The 19,598-nt window shown below is 33.9% G+C and overlaps 2 protein-coding genes and 1 long non-coding RNA gene across 3 annotated transcripts in view; 1 reads left to right on the forward strand and 2 right to left on the reverse strand.

Annotated features, from left to right (window-relative positions):
- Nucleotides 1-15,516, reverse strand: LOC146140000 (cytochrome P450 2U1-like). Its single transcript, XM_083391628.1, has 10 exons — nucleotides 15,128-15,516; nucleotides 14,739-14,836; nucleotides 14,589-14,670; nucleotides 13,733-13,967; nucleotides 13,493-13,654; nucleotides 13,249-13,379; nucleotides 12,970-13,074; nucleotides 9,766-9,897; nucleotides 887-1,084; nucleotides 1-598 (listed from the first exon to the last, which is right to left on the reverse strand). Exons 1-10 carry the CDS (start codon nucleotides 15,315-15,317, stop codon nucleotides 417-419), a joined length of 1,515 nt encoding a protein of 504 aa, XP_083247754.1. The 5' UTR covers nucleotides 15,318-15,516; the 3' UTR covers nucleotides 1-416.
- Nucleotides 4,076-18,155, forward strand: LOC146140001 (uncharacterized). The gene is made up of 3 exons (XR_014501301.1): nucleotides 4,076-4,439; nucleotides 12,809-12,892; nucleotides 16,367-18,155. It is a non-coding gene; the product is annotated as an uncharacterized LOC146140001 (long non-coding RNA).
- The window catches only part of LOC146140002 (cytochrome P450 2U1-like), an 11,541-nt gene continuing 9,201 nt past the window's right edge, over nucleotides 17,259-19,598 (reverse strand). The window contains exons 6-7 of the mRNA XM_083391629.1: nucleotides 19,137-19,334; nucleotides 17,259-18,513 (exon numbers count right to left, since the gene is read on the reverse strand). Coding sequence (XP_083247755.1) covers nucleotides 18,332-18,513; nucleotides 19,137-19,334 — 380 coding nt within the window. The 3' untranslated portion in view covers nucleotides 17,259-18,331. The remainder of the gene's footprint in view (nucleotides 18,514-19,136; nucleotides 19,335-19,598) is intronic.

Here is a 19,598-nt window from a genome sequence, read left to right on the forward strand (position 1 = left end):
TAAAAAATATTATTCATAAAATGAAAACAAAGATTTGTAATTTAATCAAAATAATTACACAACAGGTGCGATCGCGATGTTGTCCTAACATATTACAGTAAAATACTGCTTATATAAAGTACAAAAATATTTTACTGCAAATTAATATAATACCTGTATATCTAAATCTACCATTCATCGTTGTTATGTTGTATCAATTACCTTTTGGAATTAGTAGATATATAATGTTGTTAATGTCGCACACGCTTCATACCTTTTATTAAAATCAAATAAAATATAACAATAAATATTCTAAATGAAAGTTCATTAGTTAAAATAGAGTTCATTTTTACAATTTGATAACGTTGAACAATAAAATACATTGTCAGCATCAAACTTTGCATATGGATATGCTACGAAATACTAAGCAAAAATAATTAGATCCTTGATTGCATGACCACCTTGAAGGGCTTCGGGCTTGTCGATATACTTGGGATCGGACTTTCGTCCAACTTATCGACGCTCGCCGGTGGCGAAAACGTAAACTGCTGCAGCAGAGAGGCAAAAAGGACGAAGAGTTCCCGTTTGGCAATGTTCATTCCCAAGCAAATACGAACACCTATTAACAAGTTAGTTTGTTTTATTCATAGTGTCGTGGTGTATAACTGCTTTGACATGTTTATGCAGTCTCTTGCTGGCTATTAAAGTTTTTCAAAAAATCCTGGATTTTGTTTAAAATGTAATATTACAAAATATCGCATAGATTTAAGCCGGATAATTTAATATTTCACGAAGGCTTTCGAAACGATAAAAGTGTTAGGGTTGAAAAAATTATATGCTCACTCTAGCGTTCTTATTCTGTTCAGTTGTTTGGATATTATACTATTTTATCGAACAACGTTATCACCTCCACCGTATGGCATGAACGCGGGCCTGGAACCAACTTTGCCGTCGTCGTCTAGAAAGTTGTTGGGATCAAAGGTGTGGGGCGACTTCCAGTGGTCGGGTGATGCGTGGATGGAGTGGTAGCAGGGGATGATCCCTGTTCCTTTGGGGAGGTTGTAACCAGCAAGCTGAACGTTGTCGATGGTGACGTGAACAAGGCCTAATGAAAATTTTAAACCTACTCGTTAAAAATACATTTCTTGTGTCGTAAATACTTTTGGGAAACAATGCTTATAAAAGGGGAAACAAGGCAAGGCACAATTTTAGTAATTTTTGCCAATTTTATCTATTCAAATTATTAAAATAAATATTAAAGTTATTATCAATACGTTTTTTGATTGAGATGTGGTATAGACATATTGGAATTATGGCCTTGTTAAAAATAAAAGTTTGTCCTACAAAACCTAATTAAATGTTTTTTATTTAAATCCTTGTGTGCTCGTCTTTTACTTAGCAATATGAAATTTTATCTTGTTCGGCACAAGTAAAGCTGATAAATTTAATCAACTTTACAATAGATGACCAAGTTTTGTATTTAAGTGTGATTACAAATATGCGCATACGATTTATTTGTTACGACGTCAACGTATTTCGCTAATTTGTACCCAGTTTCACATGAATGTTTAATGTACAATTTCAAGTGAAGTGTTGCTAATCCTAAATGAAAAGGGTTCTACTAACTTTATCTTGCAAATGAAAGTTTAAAATATCGCAGTTTCTTCACAGTTTGAAGACTCCATAATAAATAGTTCGGCCTTGCACTAGACGTAAAGTTTCTCAAAAGTAAAAAACGTTGTGTAAAGTTCACTAAATATCTATACATTAATCGTGCTTGTTTCAATTGGTTGCCATGTGCATTAAAGTTTTGTCAACGTTGTGCAAATATCGACACCGTTATCTGTGGCGCAGAAATCCCTAAGCATATATTTTGGATGGTAGACGTTGCGCGAACCCACATTGGCCGTTTCGCTTCGGCGCTTTCTGTTATAGAGGGCAAAGGTAAAGTGCCTGGAGGATTGCAATTAGCACGAGCAGTAATTTATAACCTGGAGAAGGGTTTCTTCAACCAATGTGCATCACAACTCTTTTTATTGAAAAACGTGTCCACGAAACATCCTTTACGTTACACAAAACAAATTTTGTAGATGTTTTGTTTATGAAGTTGTAAAAGCTATGTTGCAGCACGTATTAGACTCAAGTCAGTACTGTTTCCTAGGTTTTGATTTGCGACCTGACGTTTTGACCAGTTTGACCAATAGTTGAGCGTAAATTATGTGAGGATTTTTGCCTTATCCAGAGGGCAAATTATAATTCATTAAAATAAGTTCAAAAAACGTCCGGTTCTTTTGAGCTAGACTTAGGCTTTTGTGTTCAATCTTGCATCTTTTATCCTTATAATGGCCTTTTGCCACGTGTAAACATACAAAACTCGTTAGGTTGATTATTACACAAAATAGTTACAATTTAATTTTAATGCGATCCTTAGATGCACTTCCGTCACCATCTTGCGTTTACAAAGCAACGTATAGAAAAACAAAGTAGTAAATTTTTTTTGTGTTTTGAAACAACTTAACTTGATAAACATTATATCTATAGCCTTTATGCGTGACCATGTATAGCTGTGTGTACAAATACAGAGGATACCAAAGTTTTGCCAAACATTTATAACTTATTTTTTTTAAATCAATACGCACATCCTTCTTTGTGGGGCAATGCGTTATCGATTATTGTGAGTGGCGTGGTAAAGTTGACCACGACATTTCTACGCATTTTTTGTGTACTGCATGAAGCGTTTTCGCAACAGTTCTCAAATAACTTAATTTTTCATGGTTCACTGCAGCCACGGTTTAGCATTTTTTGTTGGCTCACGTACAAATAATTTCAAGTCAGCCTAATAAACTCCTCTACCAAAAAGTTGGGACAGCAAGCGGTCAAAATTCACACGCTTTTTATTCCTTAATGTGTTTAAATTCATATTCTGTATTGATAGAACATAAATAATAAAAATAAAATTGAAAATAGGTATAAATTTAATTTCTTCCAGCAGAATTTAGTTCATTATATAAAAACGGTGGTGTCATATAGGGAAAGACGTGTTTACGGTTACGCTTCGGCGCTTTCCGTTTACTAGGGCAAAGGTAAACTACAGAAAGGTTCCATTAGAAATAGACAGAACAGCACTTATTCAAGAAGTGCTGCATAAAATAATGTATTGCAGCATATTTTTTTTTGCCTAATAAACTCCTCTACCAAAAAGTTGGGACAGCAAGCGGTCAAAATTCACACGCTTTTTATTCCTTAATGTGTTTAAATTCATATTCTGTATTGATAGAACATAAATAATAAAAATAAAATTGAAAATAGGTATAAATTTAATTTCTTCCAGCAGAATTTAGTTCATTATATAAAAACGGTGGTGTCATATAGGGAAAGACGTGTTTACGGTTACGCTTCGGCGCTTTCCGTTTACTAGGGCAAAGGTAAACTACAGAAAGGTTCCATTAGAAATAGACAGAACAGCACTTATTCAAGAAGTGCTGCATAAAATAATGTATTGCAGCATATTTTTTTTTGCCTAATAAACTCCTCTACCAAAAAGTTGGGACAGCAAGCGGTCAAAATTCACACGCTTTTTATTCCTTAATGTGTTTAAATTCATATTCTGTACTGATAGAACATAAATAATAAAAATAAAATTAAAAATAGGTATAAATTTAATTTCTTCCAGCAGCATTTAGTTCATTATACAAAAACGGTGGTGTCATATAGGGAAAGACGTGTTTACGGTTACGCTTCGGCGCTTTCCGTTTACTAGGGCAAAGGTAAACTACAGAAAGGTTTCATTAGAAATAGACAGAACAGCACTTATTCAAGAAGTGCTGCATAAAATAATGTATTGCAGCATATTGTACCATAAAACAGCCACAGGAGTGTCACGTATCAATTACGAAACAAATTATGTCACATTTTGTTATAAAGTAATAAAAAGCAGTTACCTACAGCACGAGTCCAACTGGGATAAGTGCTGATTTTTTATGCTTGGTATGACAAGTTACATTGAAATATTTTATGTAGTTTGGTCTAATTTTGTTACGTAGTTTGGTCTAACAAGAACAGGGTGTGAATTCCGGGAGAACTGTACTTTGTTATTTGTTTAATTAGGAGGTTTGCAGGAGCCTATTTAACATACAAAATAAGGGGATGGTGCCTCGTCTTAACTATAATATGCCGCTTAATTGACCTATTTAATCCACTTAATCGAGCTTACAGCTAAGTCTTGTTTACAAATAAAAACAACAATTACTCAAAAATGATATTCCTTAGTTGCTGAAAATACAGTTGATTGATTTTATTTCCAATTATTCTTCTCAGTTCATATTTTTTTAATTCATCGACAACGCTCTCTTTTTAAGCGATTTTAATGCCTTTTACACAGTTAGTTTAAATGCTATCCGTGTGAAATTTCGACCTGAAAAAAGACGAATTGTCTGTGTACCGACAAAAAAAAGGTGAAGGTGAGTGCAGACACAAACTTTTGTTTTTAGTCCGTTAGTAACTAAAATCCAGTTCTTAAAGCGTTTTTTTTTCAATCTAAAATTGTTAGCCTTTGCCCTACGGCTGTCACACCTTCTTTTGTTGTTGTTTGTAAAGGTCGGCGAAGTCATATTTCCAATGGAGTCGTACCCCTAATGCACTAACATTTGTCACCTAGATTTACGCCCGATGCGTTTAACTTAAATTCTGACAAAAATCAATAAAGGGCAACAGAACAACAATCCTTGGCCGATGTATTATAAAAAAATGTTGAATTTCACTTTTTTGAAGAAGCATTCAGAAGAAGCATTCAACAAAAGCATTCTGAGCATGTCCCCCTTGAAGAATAAGTGATTATTAGGGCGATTAATTTTTGACCAAAAAAATGAGAAATTGTGGCCTAAAAATTAAAATTTTGACAAATTTTGACGTGAAAAACTATTTTTTTTTACAAAATTTTGACTTATTGGACATACATTGATTTAAACCAACAAATTGTTGTATGAAGTACTGCATTAATGTCTTGGCATCTTCAATCACATGTTTTTGATGCTTTGCTCACACTACCCAGTGCCTGTCGAACACAAATCAATTATATTTCGGGTTTATGAAAAACTCATAAAAGTGCTTATAGTTAATATTTTTGTCATTTTAAAAAGATAAACCACTACAAAGAAAAACAAGACGCTGGTTTAAAAAAAATGCTGTGTAAATAGTTGAAATAGAACGTAAAAATAATTAATAACTAAACCTAGTATATTATTAGAATAGTAAATGGGATAAATAATTGCATCACAAGCGAAAAAATCCAGCAAATATGTTTTAATACATTGCTCAAAGACCGAGACACACAAATGTATAAGGCAAAAACGAAGTTCGAGCTAAACGCGATAAACCAGGCTTGCGTGGTTAATTCTTCTGGCTCGCGTATATCGTTTATTACTTCAGTGAAGATTTATTACACGTAAAATGTCATCGAATTTAATTCAAAACTTTTTTTTTCTGATTGTCAATTTCAAAAAGCTGAATATAGTTTTTTTTTAATTTTATAAGCGATTTATATGTATTTTTAATCGATTTTTATTTAAAATAATTTTGACAAATTTTGACCTAACGTGCAAATTTTGACAAAATTTTGTCATTTTTTGATAAGTCAAAAAATAATCGCCCTAGTGATTATATAACAAATAGTGGTTTTGTCAAAATTGTGCGATGTGCAAATAAATAATGGTATTGAGTCAATGTGATCTTTGGGAGGGATTTGCGTTTGATTTTTTAGAAATTTTCCGATCATGCTGTTTATTGACCCCAATTGGTTTTACCTTTGCTGTCCGCAAAACTATGAAAAAGTGCGTAACGGTAGGAATAAACTGTTAAACGCCAAAAGTAAGTCGAAATGTAGGTTTACCGCTATCTACATTAATATTGAATGACATTAGGTGGAAGGGCAATACTGTTATCAAACCTGACCAAAAATAAATCAAAAATTTTGGTCTGCAGGTTGAAATACAAATGAATAGATATTGCTAGAATTGTGAACCTTGGTTAAAATTTTAGTCCCGAAATATGTAACGGCAATTTGACTATCCTCCTAGGTTTTGATCTAAATGCGTGTTATGATTCTTTGAAAGCACTTCGTAAACTAACATGGTTCAAAGAGCGGTACTTACAGCAAATCAACAAGCATCAGGAAATTAAATATCAATTGATTTTTTTCAGCCCAGGCAAACTTTCAACCAACAGGCTCCGATGTATTTCATTAGATTCTATGCTACTAGCCTATACTAATGGCTGAATTTATATAATTTAGCTGCAACCCTTGACAAAATTAAGAATTGTTGCCCCTGGCGGCCTTTTTCTAACCATTGTAGTGTTTTGTTTGTGATTATTTTGAAACCCTAGATATTGCAAATTAAGCGTTCATCATTTAACCTCAGTTTTTGACGTAAGGGAGCCGGAGGAAAAAAAACACGTAAAAAGTTTAAGCGAAACGCCAAATGTGCAATTGGTGCTTGGTAAACTTAGCTGAGATAGGTTAGCAAAAACTGTAGTACGAATTGGGCCGTTCTATACTATTGAATTTATATTTATATTTCAAATATAAAAAGCACGCCATGGTACGCACGACGTCTTTAGGATCAAAGCGTTCCTCCAAACAGGCTTAAGATATGCAAGAAAATGAAATAAGATTCACACGAATCGCAATATTTTTTTTTGTGATTTCATGGTTAAAGTTGGCAAAATATATTTGGGAAATCGATTATATGCTTGGTTAGGTCAACGGATGCGAAATGGCTGGGCTTAGAAGTTGCGTTAAATTTTTTTATAAGATTCGTACTTATTAGAGTCCTTATTTATGCGAATACTTTACTCAAGTGAATCAATTTCCAAAAAAAGCAATCAAACAAAGCAATCCATTGTTGTAGGATTTTAAAAAATACAAGGACATTTCTGCTCGTTTGAGTTAAACTGGTTAATTTGACATGATAACACCCAAGAACAAAGTTTTTATTAAATAGCATTTTCCTTGATTTAGTTCGTGTTTTCAAAATTTTGTAAGGTAAATCCTTTTTCAAGATGATTTTTATATCGTTTTCCACTAGAGTAAATGAAGGTAGAAGAAAAATTTCATGACTGAAGTATATTACTGTTCAGATAAGCACAACTTCAACACGTCTTAAGTAGTCATAGGTCATGGTTTAACTTTAAATTTGCTGGAGTTATTTAATGGTCAAAAAAATTGTAATTACTGATATTCTTTATTGCCAAAATTTTTCTAATTTAAAAAGTTAATAAAAATCAACAAATATAATATACTCGATCCAGCTACTAATAACACTAGATAAAAATTATCCATACTATTGAAAAGTGTTTTGAAGCATGAATGTTCTCAGAATTTTTTTTTTATAAACCTATTTAGAAATCTGTTTCAAATTTTAAATTTTTTGGTTTTTGGATCTGCAAATCTTTTAGCAATGGCACATTGAATATAATATCGCCGCTTGCTTGATGTTTGTTGTTTAAATTTAAGTTTTTTAAATAGTTTGTTATTTACAGTTATGTGCTTTTTCATTGAATCATATTACAGCGTTGAATGTCCGTGACCCTCTGATCCTATGACTACACGTTTTACAGCACAAGGCGCGGCAAATGGATTTTTGCCAATATGTAGCCTATGTATAAAAAGTAATCATTTCGTTTTTTGTGTTTGTAACCTTAGTATAATTTATACCAGAAAAAGAGATAAGTCTTTTCAAACATTACAATTTTCCCAAAAGGTTTTTCTCTTGCCTTCGATATCCTTATTAACGCTATAGTTAGTAAACCGTTTCGACAGTTGGGCCATTATTGTTTTTGTTTAGGATAATCGGTTGTTTATGGCGTCATTTTATTTGGTAAGTTTGTGCCCTGAAGCGTTTAGTGTTCAGTCAAACTGAACAGTCAATGTGCTTTTGGGTTTACACGATTTCAATAGTCGATCATTATAAAAACCTTATCCGTTTAATTGCTGTAATGTCATAACTGCTTATAAGGCAAAGTTTAATATATATTTTGTTTTCATTCTTTAACCACACGATAATCTAGAAAAAATAAGAACGTTTATTTAAACTTGAAAAAAAAACTGTTTAGTAGAAATGCGCATCACTACATCAAACTGTCTCTCGGTGAGCTGACTTTTGTTTCTTCACACCAAGCTGTAATATTATGTGAATGCTAGCCTCCACACAGTATTATGTTACTAGATCAAAAGTAATTGTTGGTTGTCATGATTGCCGCGATTGTTTTATATTGTGAAAAAACGATGGCAATTGGCTGTATAACAAACTTAGTATTTTCTGACAATTGGATGAATAACAAATTGAGCTTTTTTGGCAATTGGCTAAATAACAATTTTAGTATTTTTTTGGGGGGGAGGCTTGCGTGCCATTTTTTATTAGGTTGCGTGTCAGATTTGGCACGCGTGCCGCTTGTTGGACACCCTGCACTATATGATTATTGCACAGGAAATGTGCTTGGTCATAGTTTAAACTTTTTAAATAATTTCTGGCTAATACGATTACTGCACAGTGAATGTGTTTCGTCATAGTTTAAATCCCGTCTGGCCCCTAATCAAACTAAACAAGGGCGCCTAGTTGTTGAATGGCTTCGTGTTTACGTGGCACGGTTTACTTTTTCGCAGTGAAAAACTGGGAAGGCGGATTTCTATGCACCAGTACATGTGGTGTAAGAAAAGCTGAAAGACTAACCTAGTGTACTGCGGGACTACTAGATTAGATACGACTGAAGCTAATACCTCAAATGAATAAAAAAACGGATTAATACCAGCGTTGGATTTTTAAGTTTGGATATATCAGTTTGGATATACTTAAACTTCATGTCATAATAAAGTGGATTTACTTGATATTCATATCCGAACGATTATTATTCGGTAAGAACATTTGTTATCGATTTAGTGTTTCAAACAATAATTATGATTTATTAAACATAAACAGGTGTTTAGATCGATTTCTAATGCCTTTAATTTTCGCAATACTTTGGGGTAAAGGCCAAGGTTTTTTATTTGAAAAACAGGTGTATAAAAATACTCTTGTGCTGTTTATAAACACTGGAAGCTAATTATACATTATATACACGTTTCGCCCAACCGTGGAACATTTGCGCCCTTAATTTTAACGCGGCCATTAAACAGTCTATTTAAAACAATTGTCGCATTGCTCGCTTGGTGTCTCTCGTGTATGCTTAAAATTTGGCTGAGAGCAATTGGAACTTTTGATGGAAGGTCGAACATTAATAACAGGGATTCGATTTATCGCAAAGAACGATACTCAGACAACAACATTACGTTTTAAACATAGCCATGTGTAACTTCAACAGGAAAATAGGTAATCGTTGGTCATAAAGCAACTTCCGAGGGGCTAGTTCACAGATGTTATTAAACACATATGTTTGTGTGTGTCTTTCATTCAACAGGAAACATTGATAAATAAGAAAATTTTAAAGATATAGTCCGGTTGTGTTGGCAGTTAGGCGTACATCTAGTGTAAATAAATGAACTGTGAAATTTCGCATTAGCGCCGCTTATGCCACTAACACGAGGTAATTTTCAAGATTTTAAGATTTACAAACCGCAAAATTTTGGGTGTTTTGCAAAGATTCAAGTAATGGTAGATGAGCGCCATTTTGAAGTAAAACATTTACCTGTCTCTTCTTGGTAGCTATCTCACTTCGTCTCGATGCGCGCCGTTAACCACGACCAATCCGATAGCTTGGCGCCAAAGGTTAAAGTTCGCTATCCCAAAAACTAACCAATAGGAGCAATGTTGGCTTTTCGCTGTACTTCCAAGATGGTGGCTTCGGTAAACGGCATCGACAGGCGATCGTCATAGCTCGGCCATTTTCCCCTTTCCAATACTTGATCAATCTCGGCTTGAACCCTCCCTTTAAATTTTGAAAACTAAAATTAAATGAAAGATAAAGCAAATTTTGCCCCATCCTTTTCAACAGATCCTGTTCAACCAATCAAAACAACTTATTTTAGTGTAATTCTTTACGTCGTTTTTGTATACGGTTGACTTCTGATGAACAGAAAATTTTATTTGGATTTGTAGGGCAATTTATGCTTCGCAGCATAACGTGTTATAAAACTTTTTTGGAAACCTTATGAAAAATCTTTGCCTTGCGGGCACCTAACAAACTGCACACTAATATAATTATAATTACGCAAATAATATAATCACAATGGCGTATTAGGAAGCGAAAAGTCGCCGAAAAATGCACAAAAGCTAAATGTGCATTAAATCCAAAATATAAATAAAAGGCGCAAATGCACATATTAATTTTCCCAGTTTAAGCCGCAGAAATAGCTATATACTCAAACCTTTTATTACAATACTATAAAACACAGTTATTTCAAATAATATAATTACGGCGTTACGTAAAAAAACTTACTAAACAACGTGACCACTCCCCCAAAGTATATATTTTGCTTATTTTAACATTATTTAAATACAAACGTTGTTTGTGCTTCACGTGACACTTTGTCCATTGTATATTATTTTCACTTATTTCAAGAAAATATTTTCAGTGCATTATAGTCCCCTCTTCTCGACGCCATTCCCATTTGTTAATTTAAGTAAATGTAAAAATATTGAAACTTATTCCTACTTGTGGTATGTTGCGTTGTAAGGGAATCTATTTCCAGCCTAAAGGCTCCATGCATTCACTGCAACCATATAAACAATGCAATTTTCGCCATGTTACTATATCACGTATCTGAATGCATTTTGTTGTGCTTTCGCACGAATGCATTGCGTCAATTTAAAAATCTCAGTCATGCGACGTCAAAAGTTTATCGCCTATTCAACTAAAACCATAAAGTAAGTCGTTTTGCAACACCTTTCCATTGTGATGCTGAATTTATTCGTATGGACAGAGACTTTCAACCCAATAAACGCAGTTTAACTTTACCCATTTTCAATTGCGAAAAAAATCCTGGGTCTGTCCTTGATTAACAACTTTATAAAAAGTCGCATAAAAACAAATGTTTGATAAACAACTTGGTCGTACAAAATTTATTACAGCCCATTAAATCGTTCTAAATTTGTTTTTACGATTAACGAGTCGGGATCGACAACAAGCACTGGCGCTGTGTGGATTTAGACTTTTAGACTATACAAAGTCTGTCAGAATAATACTCAATTCGGAATAAGGCTAAAATAGGACTAATGTCTAATGGTATTAGTACCGTCTAAATCGGATCAGGTCCTAAATCCGTCGGAATAAGACCTAAAAGGTCAGAATCAGGCCTAAACAACACTTTAACCGACCCCAAACCCCACACATAAGTACATCACTAACTCCCCTATATAGTTTCAACACTAACCCAATTTCTTACCCCACTCGTTATCCACCAATAACTCCAAATAAGACCAAAAATCCGGTGCCAAAACAGCGGCACCCAATCGGCGGTGGTCAGACTATAGGGCGTTCAAACGTAGTCACCAAAACAACCGATGGCCACCAATCATCTCATACCTCTGCCCACACTTTGTATTTGGGCCATTTAGGCCATATTCCCGCCTTATTCCAATGAATTTAGGACTTATTTCGATGAATTTAGGACTTATTCCGATGAATTTAGGCCTTAATCCTATAGATTTAGGCCTTATTCCGCCAGATTTAGGTCTTATTCAGACGATTTTGATCTTATGCTGTACTGGATATTACTGCGTATTTGGCTGTATTACGTCTGTGGTCCTAATACTATGGTTTTATAGATTTTTCTGCTTTAGGTATTGTTGCTTTTCAGGTCTTATTGTGTGTTCCCCACAATACATGGTTGGAAAATATTTCAACATATGCTATTTTACAATTTCAAGTTGGCGGCCATATCAGTTTAAAAATTTGGTAGTGCTGATGCGCATGTCGGACTCGGGACTCGGGTAGCTTTACGTAGTCTTCCTCGAGTCCCGAGTCCCGAGTATACGACTCCAGCAAAACAAACCGACTCCTCGAGTTCCGAGTCTGTAGTCCGTCTCCGACTCCGCAGCCCTTATACTAAGTGTAGTAAAAAAAAGTTGATTGGACTGTAACGATATAATGAATTATAGGACGTCATGTGTGTAATTTAGCTTATACACTTATGAGCAGGTCTGCGAAGTAGGTTAACGCCATAGGAAAATTAGCCGATTCCGTCGAGTCCCGAGTCCGGCTCCGACATTCTAAAGCCTGTTCGTTTGCCCATTTTCGTTCGTAGAATAGCATGAATATAGACATTCACTTCATTTAACTCACGGGTTTTCAAACTTATATGCCCCATCGCCCCTCATAACAATCTATGCGTCATGATCGCCTTCCTATAATACTAAAAAACGCAAATTATTAAACTAAAACATTAAACAAGTACACCAATTTTATTAATTGATGCTTTGGGAGAGTTTAACTAGCTATGTGACCAGTCCCAAATTCTCACGCTAAAAAAGTAATTATGTGTCATATATAATTTAAAAAATTGGATTTGTTACACAGTACATTATTTGATCTGAGATCGCTTTCGAGTGTCTATGGACATTTTTGATTTTTTTAGGCCTTGAGAAACATGGAAAAAGCGTCATGACGTGTTAAGTGCGATATTTTTTCCGAGACGTTTTGGGGATTTCCTGCCACCTTTTTCGTTGTAAATCATCAAAACAATATCCTGCTGATTTGATTGGCCTAAAACAATATTATTAGCGGACACAGCTTAATTAGCTTCAATATATTTCCTATTTGCTTAATCTATAGTGCTATAAGCTAAAAATCAGTACAACGTACTTTAAAATTTAATATAAAATATGATATGTTGTTGCAGGCTTCCCACAAGGGTTATGTACCTGCGTCCTCATGTGATACACCATCTGTGTTTATAGACCCTGCTATGGAATGGCTTTCGCAGGTATTTTGCTTATTCTGCTTTTCAACTTCTAGCGTGCTATTTGTAGCATATGGCGTTAGTGATTTACCATTGCTTACGTTGTATATTTGGGTTGTTGGCCATGAAAACGATAGCCCACTTAAGAGTTGTAGCCGTTGTCTCCGTACCGGCTTGAAAAAGATCCAAAATGGCCATCTGAAGTCCTGCATGACAAATCAAACTTCCTTTTCGAATACTACATTAATATATGTTACAAACGATAATTTTGAATTTAGTTATGTCAAAAAAATCTTTAGGTTATACGTTTCACAGCAATCTATTTGTAGAAAATCAAATAACCCTGCATTTTTTATTTCATTTTATAAATTTCGTGTTACCCTCATCAGTAAAATTTGTATCGCTTTTAGCCAATTCAATAAGGTAGTAATCAATGAAATCCCTCGGAGAACAGACATCCAGTGTTCTCTTGTGATACGCTACTTCAGATTTTACAAATTCCTTGATGTTGCTGAAATTACAACAATTACTGTAAACATTAAAAAGTCCTCTTTAATACGTTAAGGCTATAGATTATGACCAAAACATTCATACATGAATCAGTGAAGAAAAAAGGGCAATTACTTAATACACTGTAAAACATGTTTCAGAAACTTGGGATGCCATATTTTTTCAAGGTAGGGTATTGCACTTAAAAGAAATATTGACCGTTTGTTGGCGATATGTCTAAAAAATTCATGGTTTAAATGCACCAACTTTGTGAATTTGGGGTCGACATACGAAAACCTAAAACACAAAAAAGTTTTTCTTAACAACCCTACTGTACATAGTTCCAACTCCAAAACATTAGTTTATCGGTTAAACCTATTTCCAAATGTAAAAGATGAGAGTATGTTTAGAACGGCGAATGCGAGAACATTTGAAGGGTCAACCGCGGCACCATTCTTCACATTTTTTTGAAATTCCTCAATCATGAATGGAACCTCACCGCTGATGATTTGCCCCATTCCTCGATTGCTTAGGCCCATGTTACGAATCGTGCTGTGGAAAAGTTTTCTATGTGCAGCCCAAGCAGGTCCATAAGGTGCACCGGCAATGCCTTAAACAAAAAAATACGCCGATTGACAGTTTTTTTCAAATAAGAAAAATAAGGGAGTAAAATATGTTTTCAATCTTATTATTTGGTTTTCTGAACTTTATTTCTGAACAAACCTAACGATCATGGTGTGTTAAGTAATTAAAACTTGGTTTTTGCTTCCAAAGGTATATAGTATAGCCTATAAACATTCACTGGGACCTTTCGTTAGTCGGACATGTATTTGATATATGAAACAAAAAAACGTAAAACTTCAAAGCGCCCACTGACAGCTCTTAAAACAAATAAACATAAGACCGCACTATACAATAGGTCGAATAAGACAATGTTTAGAAAGCCAAAAAAAATTTTGGAGTGGGATTGTAGGTATTTAATTTATTCCTATATTTTTTTATATTATGCTACTGTTTGGATATTTTCTCAAATTTGTTACTGCTAAGAAGTTTACATACAAATGGAATAAATGGCGCCTAATCCGATATCAAGAACAACTTTAAATAGCAAATAAAAATCTAAAAGTCATATACAACTTTAATTTAATTTTTGGCATTTAGACGAGCTTTTATGAAAATGGTTGTAACTAGGCATATGACTGTAACATGGTCACAATCAGTAGAGCCACACCATTGAAGTTATTTCCTCGTAGAAGCCTCGACAGAAATCCACAAAAACGACTTGGAAATTCTCTTTGTCTGTCCACCATTACCTGTAAAAACAATTGCATTTACCAAATGTTTTTTCACCAAATATTGTAGTTAACTCATGATCATGAACCTCTTTAATTAAGTCGAACCCCAAAATGACCACAAGTAGCCTGTTGGAATGGGAGAGTCCATAAATGTTTCCATACATTTTTCCAAACTTTGGAAGAGCTGCAAAACACTTTACGTTTACATTATTGTTTTTCGATCATACAAACTTATGTTTTGTGGAAAAGATATCTATTGGAAGGCGTATACTATTGCTTAACGGCAAAATCTTATTTAAAACAAATAAACTGTTTTGTTGGCGATGGTCGCCAAGTGTCAAAATACTCCGGTATTTCTCAAAAAATGTTTTAACTGGCAATGATAACCAGTAAGTATACTTTCACGATTTTCAATCAAAAAGGCACATGCTAACACATTGTGTTGGGTTATGTTCTTTGGTGGAAAGAAACTTACTTTGATTAAAACGTGGAATAACGTATATAAAACTGCCAAATATTGGAATTCCGATTGGGCCTGGGGGGAAGTTTCGTGGCTTGCGAATTCCAGTACTGAAGATGTAAATCACGCCAAATGCTAGCAATCCACACAAAAAGGAAAAAATGACATTTTCCGCACCAGCAATATCATTGTGGGACAGCTGCATTGCCACCTTATTTAGTAATAAAAAAAATACATTTTTCAGCACTTTACCAACTACGCCATTTGCCTTTGTTTAAAATTCCCATCATCGAATACAGATAGACGTTTTTTGTCCTACATAGCTGTAACCTTCTGTTCTTGCAAGGCCTGTCCTACACTGCGGGCGCATACTCACTACTCAAGTTACCTTTTTTCACAACGAACGAAGCTTTATCGCGGTTACCAGTTGTTTACCTAAACCTAAAATCGCATATTATCTTTTTATAATCTTATTTTGATATCTATAGTTATATTTTAGTGTCACGAAAGCAAAATTTATGTTCTACACAAGAGACTTGAAGTATGCAATTACAACATATAACCATATTCTCCTTTATAACATTTAACCACCCGTAAAAAAACAACGCCTCTTAGATTTTCATGCTGTGCAACATTCTTATTCTTTATGGCTGTGTAACAAATCATGGATGACACTAATTTTAAAGTAAAAACGATTATTACATTTTTTTACGACTACCTGAGAAATTAAAAAAATCGGTATGTTTTTTGTTTGAAAATGTATATTCTTTTGAAATCAAGTTATTGTCAATTCATTTTTACAACTAAGATTTCATAAGTGTTAATAATAGCTAGTCAGACTAAAATTTTGACTTGACCTACAAATAACAAATAAGATATAAAAATCGGGTTCAAAGCATAAGGACAACGAACATTGCTTACTGTTGCATAAAATGTTTAATTACATAAATTTAAAGAAAATATTATAATTATTTGTAATTATAATAGATGTAAAATATTTCAAAAACGCAAACCTAATACGTATTTTTTTTGCCCAAATCATATAAATGTTAACAACATTTTAAACAATTTTATTTTAAAAGCTTCAAAAATTGCCACAACAATTTTAAGTAAACTAAGATTTTTATGCTGTACACCGGCGTTCTCTTTACATTTTAGATTATATGTTTTTTCCTTTTTCACACACTGTCACTCCCTTAACTCACTTACTCCTTGAAAACATTTGATATCTTTAATTGTTTACTCTTCTGACAGGCAAAATACATGGATTTGGAACCAAATTAACTGAAATCGTCGGTGAAGTTCAGATTGTGAGCAATTTCAACCAGTTTGGTGATGTGTGTGTACATGTTATTAGCGTTTGCCTTTTGTAACCAGTCTGTTTAATGTTTTCACTTAACTTTCTCTATGCGCCGTGGCGTGGCAAACTGCTGTGTAGTACTTCGCATTTGCACTATTTTATATTCCTTTTAATTTCGATAGTTAAGCAAAAAGTCATTGTCGTTGTTATTGCTGTTGCCCTCATTTTTACCATTAAAGAGGCTAAGAGCATTTATAGGTTACCCAATATTTGCTTTAAAGAAATTGTTTTACAGAGGTATTTCCTGCAACTAATGATAGGTGTTTGCAAATGTATAAAATTAAAATTAAGACAATAAACGTTTAAAACACGGAAAATTGACGTATACCTTCAATAGGCTAACACTGTCATATTTTGGCGTTTTAGCCAAAGTGGTGTTGAACTATCTTGATTTTATTTACAAAATATGCTTCCTTTGTTCTTGGTGATACGGCGATGGGATCATTTTCTAATTACTAGCGAAAAAAACTTGGCATGTAGAAAGTATTGTATTCGTCTTCCAATCTGTTTTGTATGTCACTCATATATTTACGATACCATAAATGTACCTCTTGTATATTTCTGTACATAAGTGCTTTTAAAAAAAAACTTAACCCAAGTCAAAATCGCATTTAGATCCAAATCAAATCTTTAACCTTTGGTCTAACTATTTGTACGTATATGTAAAACAATAACTCCTGTCAACTCTTTAAAACGAGACAAATACTCAAGTCATTGACTTATGGCTTCGCATTTTTAAAACCTTTTGAGAAATGAATCTGTTTGAGTCAATTTTTTAGAAAATGACTTGCTTTTAAAGACAAAATCGGAGAAAAACAACACAAGATTTATTAACGTAGCTCATTATTTTCAAAATTATGATATAATTGCGATATAATTGCAGTAATGAGGTTGTATTATTAATGTAGGTATAATTAAAATTGCTCAAAACACGGTGGTGTACATTTTAATAAATATTGTTGTCAGCTTAACATCGTTTATAATGTGCACCGCAAAAAGAATACTTATCTTATTTTTTTCAAATAAATCAAGTTCGGTTTAAATCAATTTTACTTTTTATAACATTTTAAAGCGGCGCAAAAAGCTATAAAAAATGGCTACCTACAAGCTTTGGCACAACAAAAGGGCTGGTTAGGCCTTTTACATAAACATCTTCTTTCTTTTAAAAATAACTAAATGCAAAACATCTTTATATTGCGGAATTGAACCACCCCCTTTTTTACTCGATGTAAAGTTTTGATGCACTTGTTTCAGTAACTTTTAGAAAAGATTTTTATCTTGTTGAATGCACATAACAGCACTTGCGCCTGACTACAATTTGTTTGCTCAATAATAATAATAATCTGTTGTTTCAGTAAGAGCGGTTATGACACAAAAAACCCTTGGCTTGGTTCATTGCTGAATTTCACCAGGCTATTGTCATTATATGCAATTATACAACGCGCAGCCGCTTAGAGACAGTAACTCTTTAATTCTGTTCGAACATTAACCCCATCTTTTTTTTTCCGGAATATAAATGTTTTTTCGGAATTCTCGAAAAAATAACGCTTTTGTAACATTGTAATGCCATGACTTAACTTAAAATATCGTGTTAATGTGTGTTTGTTCGGCGCCTTTCAAGTGTGAAAGTTGTTAAGCTATAAGTATATAGTACGACAAATAAAATGGCCCCCATCCGTTCTGTTTAATTAACTGTTGGTAGTTTACGTATTTAAATATTATACATCATTATTTATAGTTAGTTGTTGTTGTTTAAAAAAAACATTTTAAAATTGTATAAGAACGACTTATACGTTTACTGTATTATTCGTCTAAAATCACACAAATTAAAGATATGTAAATGTGTGCAAAAGGAAGGATCACACCCTCGGTTGAATAACCACCTTGAAAGGTTTGGGGCACATGGACAAGCTGCCCACTGGACTTTCTTCTAGCTTTAGTACACCCTTCGGCGTGGTAAATGTAAAGTGGTGCATCAGTGAGGCAAAAAAGATGAAGAGTTCCTGCTTGGCGATGTTCATTCCCAAGCAAATGCGAACACCTGATAAAGAGAAAATGCGTGTACTATGACCTGGTCAAACCACAAGTTTCTCATGCCGATTACTAGCTACTTAAATCTAACCAATCACAATTTTTAACTGAGATGAATTAATTTAGTGGTTCTATCTCCTATTTTTTTTTTGGGGGGGGGGGGTAACTTGCAGTCATTTAATCTTAAACGCACTTTTGTCATAATACCTTTGTTTTAAAATTAATAAGATAAAACTTTGCCTCAAGCTTCATGTTATAAAATTGTAATAAAATTAATCTCAATTCGATAAAATGCAACAGGATTTGTTCATATTAAAATGAATTTAGAAAACAGTGGGCATTCGTATTTTGGCATGGTATTTAGTACCGTGAAAGCTACTGTGTTTAAAAAGAAAGAAATTCTATCAAATAACACATTTATGCAAACAAAATTAAAAACTAAATCGAAAAATTTATTCTTGATGTTATACTTATTGAAAACTTGGATTAACGCTTGGGATTTTTCCAGGCTAAAGTACACTTCGTGAGGCAATAAATAAACTGATTCATCTGTCAGATTTTTTAATTTAAAGAGTACCGTTGTTCACCCTGCTTTGACCAAATTAAAAAAAGTTTTGCAAACGTTTTTTTCACCTCCACCGTACGGCATGAACGCCGGTCTGGAACCAACTTTGCCGTCGTCGTCCAGAAAGTTCCTGGGATCAAAGGTGTGGGGCGACTTCCAGTGGTCGGGTGATGCGTGGATTGAGTGGTAGCAAGGTATGATCCCTGTTCCTTTGGGAAGGTTGTAGCCAGCAAGCTGAACGTTGTCGGTGGTCACGTGTACGAGACCTTTGTTTACCAAGAACATTATTATTTTAATAGCCTATCTAAATTGGAATTGTGCATCGGATATTTTCATATTTCCCACTCCAGCATTATATATATTTAGTCTGGTACCAGAAGTCACATCCAATTAAACAAAATATCTTCTCACGATTGTGGTAGACTTCGCACAATTCCGATAAAAATCAACAGAAAACAATTTATTTAAATTTATTTAAACGAGTTGATGGCCTAAACAGCATGGTCTACTAGTGTTATAAGCATTATTCT

This window comes from Ascidiella aspersa, chromosome 6, assembly GCF_963924565.1.
Source record: "Ascidiella aspersa chromosome 6, kaAscAspe10.2, whole genome shotgun sequence".
Classification (NCBI taxonomy): Eukaryota; Metazoa; Chordata; class Ascidiacea; order Phlebobranchia; family Ascidiidae; genus Ascidiella; species Ascidiella aspersa.